General features: G+C 27.4%; 1 protein-coding gene across 15 annotated transcripts in view; it reads right to left on the reverse strand.

The window, feature by feature from the left end:
* PIP5K59B (Phosphatidylinositol 4-phosphate 5-kinase 59B) overlaps positions 1-7391 on the reverse strand; it is a 78237-nt gene that overhangs the window by 60063 nt on the left and 10783 nt on the right. For all 15 annotated transcript variants that reach the window (XM_014430972.3, XM_014430968.3, XM_014430971.3 and 12 more), the window contains exons 8-11: positions 6347-6481; positions 6119-6208; positions 4821-4966; positions 2856-2988 (exon numbers count right to left, since the gene is read on the reverse strand). In XM_014430972.3, coding sequence (XP_014286458.1) covers positions 2856-2988; positions 4821-4966; positions 6119-6208; positions 6347-6481 — 504 coding nt within the window. The remainder of the gene's footprint in view (positions 1-2855; positions 2989-4820; positions 4967-6118; positions 6209-6346; positions 6482-7391) is intronic.

Genomic DNA, 7391 nt, shown 5'->3' on the forward strand with positions numbered 1-7391 from the left:
ATGTTTCAAGTTCTAACACATCTGTTAGGAAGACATTAAAGATTTGTCCGATTGTTTTTTTTTATATAACTAATCCCTAACAGAGATATTAGAGCTAGAAAATTTAAAAAATGAAAACAATTACAAACAGGCACAAATAATTTAAAGGTGACATATGCCAAACTGCTAAATGAATAGAGAAAATAAACTCACCATTATTTCACTAACAATAAATAATTATTAAAAAACCCAACAGAATGCAATATAATAGCAATAACTGTCTGTTGTTAACAGTGTAAGATATAGATAAAGGAAAAACAAAACTGACAATTCACTGACATCAATAGAAATTAAAAATAAGGCAATTTTTTTTTTTTTTTTTTAATTTTCTTTCCAAATTAGTTCAAAAATATCTATAATATAGAAAATAAATTTTGCCTAAATTACTAATAAAACAACATAATAACATTATATAGCTTTAACAGATATGCATGTTTTGAAAAAAATGAATTATATATACAATATTAATTGATATATTGTAGATGAAAAGCCCAAAGAAAAAATTACCTATAACTGTTGATACTTTCATGGAGTAGTGTTTATGAAAAAAAATATAATTTTAATTAACGGGTGTGAAAGTAGAAAAAATGTTAGAAAATGGCTAAAAGTAAAAATGCCAAAACTTTACAAAAAAAAAAAAAAAAAAAAAAAAGTTGCTAGAAACAAAAATAAAATTTTATTCTTAAACAATTTTATTTTTGTACAAAGTGGGATTAATTTGGTCCTAAGAAGTTTTTCCTTCTATCGTTTTGATTGATAGTTAATAAAATAAAAGAAAATCAAGTTTTAAGTGAGCTTAAATAACTCACTGCTGATATTTAGTGTAAAGTAAGTGTATAAATGTGCTTATAAGCACAAAAAAAGGTTGAAAAATTGTTTATTATTTATGAAATTAACAAACCAAAATTCAATTTTGTTCATTTTCGTTGGATAACTTTAGCAACGAGATCATATTTGAAGGTCAGAATGTAACAAACACAATGCTATTTATTTGAAATGCATAGGACTATCACGTGCTCAGTAATAAAAAAAATAAAAACAAAAATAGCTAAAACTTTGAAATGAAATGGTCATCATTTGTAGTAGATTATTTTTGAATTACCAAAACATCAATACATGCAACTGCAAAGTATGAATTTTTAGCTGAGGTAGTCAAGCAACCAGGAATGGACCACTTGAAATGGAATGATCCATTAAGAAATAGATATTTCTAATCTTTTACATTTTTTGTACATAAATATAAAAGAAACAATTGTTGAAATTTATTTGTTAACATTATCTAAATATTAAATTATTAATTATTAAAAATCTAAGGTTAATAATGTTTTGAATTTTAGCAATACAGATGGCAGCTAGACTCTGTAACCTTTTAGTTATGTTATCAGTTTCATGTTGAACCTGTGTTTATTATGGTGAAAGTATTTATTTGTTATAAACATATCAAATAACTCAAATTAAGTCATATATATATATAAAACCCCCATCAGATTAATGTGTACAAGTAAATTGATTATCATGGTTTATCAGACATTTAAACCATTGTAGTTTAAATCAATTAAGATTAATAATTCAAATAAAGTCATATTTATTAAACATAGCACATTAATTCATATATAACTTGCTTATCATTATTTATTATATATTAAAAACCATTGCAGTTTAAATCAATACAAGTAATAGTTCATATCAAGTCATATTAAATAATTCAGGTAAATTTGTATGTAACTTGTCTCATCTTGTACACAATGTATTAAAACCATTATAATTTAAATGTAATGATGGTTTATAATTGGATCATCGAAGATCAAGGCATTATAACATTTGTTTAACTTTATATCAATTCAGACTCATTTTGAAACATGTTTAACTTCTGCACATCATAATTTTGTTTTCCTTTCAATTCCAAATATTTTTAATTATAGGATTTCATTTGTAATAGTACTTTATTCTTTTGGTCACCTATTTTATGCTTATAGTGGAACTATATCCACTATCTTTACTATTTTATATATTATATCATACTAATATTTATTTATTTCAGATCATATCTTTAACAAGCATGCAGCAATAAAAAATCGAATGATACAGTCCATTTTTTTTTGGTCCATTCATACCTAGCCAAAATGAAGGATAAAATAGAAGGAATAGACAAAAAAAAGGTGTAATTTACTAAATAAACTGTCAGGATTATAACGAATACACAAGGGGAAAGATCTAAACAACCGAGAACCAAATTAAATAAATAGTTCTAAAAAAATAATATAAAAATCAAAAAAAGAAAGATCTACAAGGCTTTCTTTGATTTATTATTCTTTGGCTTTCCTTCATTCAGAAGGCCTTGATGAAGCGCTGCAAAGTGGTACAAAATGACTCACAATAAATAGTTTAATGACTATATGAGTAATTTTGACCACACCCTTCCTTTCATACAAGAATGTTAAGCATATCAGTGAATGAGGACCAAAAATGTCATCAGTAGAAAACCAACATACCTTTGCAGAAGTCCCACAAATGAAATACCGGTTTTTTTTTCCCTGCCAAGACTCCCAATTTGAGTCCTATACTGCCTAACCGTGGTTGGGGGTCAAAGTTCTTCATTTTGTGGGACCGCCACTCAATGAAAAAGTCAACGTCCCAGGCCGGATTCGAACCGGCACCGCCAATAGAGACATCAAATTGGTAAGACTGTGTCTTAAACACTGAGCTATGGGTGGCCCAATGAAATACCGTTAAATGAAATCATCAGCTTAAAAAAATCAAGACAGATCACAACTACAGATAACTGGGTTAAATTAAAAAAAAAATACTTTACTCACCCCATCATGTAGTATCGATTTCCAAGTATGTTCTAATTTTTTCTTCAACCTGTAACTCTGCAATATATCTATTATTCCAAGATATAGTAACAGTCTTTCTCCCTTGGCGTTTCTAGCAGGTATGCCACCCGGTCTGAAAAAAAATATCTTTGAATTATAACAATTATTTGTGTATTCTGAAGAAATCATATTTCCTTATCCCTTAAAACTCACATCAAGCCTAGTCAAATAGGAGATACATCTCTTGAATGAGGCGAAGCCAACAGAACAAGTGCCAGTTTACAAATATAATATAAAAGTGTAAATAAAGAGAAGTTGATGAAAGAATAAGTGAGTGGTCAATAGAGAGAAAAACACTGATAAGTATAACTTATTTCATTGTGCCAACGTTAATACCTAAATTGTGATTTTCATTCTAAATATTGCTAATTAGCTTTGTTTAATCAAATAACAAGAAAACCAACTTTAATCAGTCAAAAGATGTCATGAAAAAAACATGTGTGTACAAGAACATTTGAAAATAAAAATGAACCGTCCGGTCAAGATACTTAATACTTCTAAACAAAAATTAAAATAGAAGGAAATATTATTAGCATACAAAATATTTATTATTTTAAAACTTATTTACTATCATTACTACTTATATTCAATACACACTTCATAAAAAAGCAACTTTGAAATTTTTTTACACACATACTAAATACCACGAAACGGTACTTCCTTAATCAGAAAATATAAAACAAAATGTTTTGTAAATAAATCCTCATAATAAAAAAAAATTTGATAAAGATTATAAAACTTAACATAAAATTACAGAATTTAGAGTTTCATGATAATAATTATCATTATCATTATTATTATTACAACTTTATAATAACAAACGTAATAGCAATTAGTTTACCTTCATGCCATAAAGGCTTCCTTTTCAGGAAATGACAATAAAATTGATTTGATTCTTCATGCACCGAATTATTGACTACAACAAAATAGAGCAGTCTTAATATTTGCATAGTGGTTCTTTTTTTTTCTCTTACTAATTATTTAAATTTCTTATTACTTTCAATTACCTATATGGGGTATATACAGTGAGGGAAAGTATTGTGGTCATGAAAAATTTCGAATTAGAGTTTTTGACAGAAATGAAGGTTTTGAGATCCCATGAGTCCAAATAGCAATCTCAAGTTAGTGAACAGCCTAGCTCAAAAACGGTAAATTGTATGAAAGTGATATAATAAATTTAAGGCGGGTATATATTCTGGCACTTAACAGTAACTTTTTCGATAAAGTTGCTTTTGATTGACCAAAAGTGTCACTTCATATTATAGATTTTACACATTTTTTTTTAATTTCTCAAAAATAGCTTGAACAATATTAATTAGATTCAGTAAATCAATTAACAATTAAATGGTCTTTAATATCAAGTAGGTCTTATCCTCATTGAAATAGTCTGACAGGACTTGATTGCCGAATTTTCAAAATGGCTTCCATGGTAAAGGTTGAACATCTTAAATATAAATTTTTACAGTCAACTATATATACATATAATTAGTACATGTCTGTTACTGTAGCCGGGAGTCAATCCTGTGGATTAGGGAGCTCTCCGGGGTTCACTCAGATTTATTTTATGTTTTACTAACATATATTGAAAATAGTAAAAATTATAATATCATAAAATTTAACTACAGTTGATGATTATTGTGAATCTTACAATTCAATTTAAAAAAATTAATTTATAATAATACATATAATTAATAATTAACAACGAAATATTGAATTGTTGATAACCCATCTTAAATCAATTCAAGACCCAACAATGTATCAAATATAATTACAGAAATATTTTTATTTACATTATTTTAATCAACTATCTTTTTTTTTTTAATGTGTATCACAATATAAATGTGTTTATTTATAATAAGTTCTTCACTTCTGGACACTAAGCTTAAAAAGAAAATACACACTTACGGCACATCTCCTTGGTGATCTATAGGTTGACTCTCAGCTTGAATGCTCTCCATCGCTGTCGAATGAGCTACTAATTTGTGCCTATTAATTGATCTCGCTCTTTGAAGCCCTCTATCACTAAGGCCTGCTTCAGGTTCTGATATTTCCTAAAATTAAGAAATAATTAAACTGATTTAAATTATTAAAACGAGTAAAGATAACATAAATATAATGAAAATAAATTTAAATACAGGATATTGTTTATCTAACACTGTCCTCTGCAGTAGGAATGAAAATGAATAAGTTCTTTCGACCTGACAACACCAGGTCTACAAAAAAGAACTTTTTTGGAATTTGATTTTATAATTTTAGCTTATCTTGATGTAGCTTGATACTGATATCACTAACAGATTTAACACAAATCCTTATTATTGTTGCTTTGCAAGAATAGAGGCAGATCTGACAACAAAAAAATTATTTTATTTTTTATTTGACATATTCTATAGATTCTACCATTGACTGTGGTTACTTTTTGACAACTCTGATTATTAATTATAAATTCGTATAAATTACCTTAAATTACAATTTTTTTTTTCAATAACTCAGATCTACGTTGCTCCCTGTGTCCTATCCTAAGGAAAATAGAAACATAGTAAGGATTATAACAAAGTTCAATTATTTTCATTGTGACAAAGATAGTCTAGATGGTTCCCATTTATTTTAAAATTTTATCTTATAAATTGACAAAATAAAATTGTATGAATACGACACAGAGAGCTTTGTAAATCTGAAATATTTTGAAAAAATATGTATGAAGAAACAAGTAGAAATTTATTATTAATATGTAAATAATAATGTGATATTTCTCTAACATAGTATCTTCGTCTCCTTCAGCCTGGATTATTTTGCTTCCAGCAATTTTTTTTTTATTGTTGCATTGTTTCAAATTTGTAGAAAACATTGGTCGATATTATATTTTTTTTTTAAATAAAAGAATATGGAAAGTATAAATCACTAAATATTTATAATATAATAATTTTTCCTTGTATCACACAGGCATAGTACCACGGTCTGTAATATCAAAAAATTAACTTCCATTTCAAAAGGAGATTGAATAGAAACTGATAGTCACAAATAAAGAATCATAAGGAATCTTGTTTGGAACATTTGATTCACAAGTATATTCATGTGCAGAATTAAAATAAAATCAAACTTTCACTCATATTTAATTGTACATTTTATCAAAACCATAAAAAAAAACATAAAATAAAAGACTCATGCATGAAATAACATATATATCATTTATAGAGATTACTAACATTGTTTATGGATCTCTCCTTTGCTTCCTGATCTAGATTATGTACACCAACTAACAAACTGTAATCCATGATTTTGAAACTTTCTAAAACCTGAAAAAAAAGTGGAGTAAATTCACATATTATTTTCAAAATATGTTAACCCAAATATATATTAATCATAATCATTTATTAACCAAAATATACCAACCATTATAATTAAAAAAGTTGAAAACAAATAAGATAACTAACCCTACAGTCCCTTTGAATCGTTTTTACTAAAGCTGTGTACGTGTCAGCTTCTAAAAATATTCCTTCTGGATGATGATCCATAAAATCCAGGTCCTTGTAGGTCGGAGATTTTTTATTTCGCTCAGATTTAGAAGCCTGTAAGAATAAATAATTATAGAAAATTCAATTGTCTACTATAAACTAAAATAATAATTATAGTTTAAGCTCATAATGCTTGATCCTCAATGTAAAAATATTCTTGTATGATCAGCACTTAACCTCAACTACCTGTTTTGCTCGAAATGAAATTTTATTCTGAGACATCTAGTCCCGTAAGAATAATCATAATGAACACTTGAGTGCTAATTATCTGGTACAAAATGGTTTACTAACTAAGTAATGACATTATCAATAAAATAAATAAAAATATAAAAAATAAAATCAAAAGTGCTCAAGTTATGCACTTGATACTTGTAAATACTCAAAATATAAAGTAAAAAATAAAAATGGTTGACAATAAGATATTGAAAAATACAGACTGATATTGAAATAAATTAATAAATAAAATCAATTAAAAATATATGTATAATAATAATGTAAACCCCTACGACCCACGAAGGGTCATGAGTTCAGTACTTTGTAAGGAAGCACTGTTTAGAAGAACAACTGTTATACAAGGAGCTGATTTTTTCAAGATCACGCTCAACCACCAGACTTTTTCCCAATTAGGGTACCCACTTTATAAGGCTGAGTGGACGTCAGGAGGCTTCCATAACCCACAGAGTTGATTCACGGCCACAGTGTAACAGAAAATAATTATCTCCCCAGCCAGTTTCGAACCCGGTTTCTTGGAGTTTATATTAATATATAAAATTTGTATTTAATTGTTATAGATTTGAGGAAGATTGATAGTTGAGGAATAGAAGAAATAGTTTATGTTCAAATCCAGTTAATGAAGAGGTTTTACAGATGGGTGTGGGCAGAGAATTCCAGAACATATTACAAAGGATTATACAAGTTTGTGGGTTGGGATCTGGGATATTTAAGGATTGGACAGAGGAACACG

Source organism: Halyomorpha halys, unplaced genomic scaffold (assembly GCF_000696795.3).
Source record: "Halyomorpha halys isolate HHAL.00 unplaced genomic scaffold, Hhal_1.1 Scaffold929.1, whole genome shotgun sequence".
Taxonomy (NCBI): domain Eukaryota; kingdom Metazoa; phylum Arthropoda; class Insecta; order Hemiptera; family Pentatomidae; genus Halyomorpha; species Halyomorpha halys.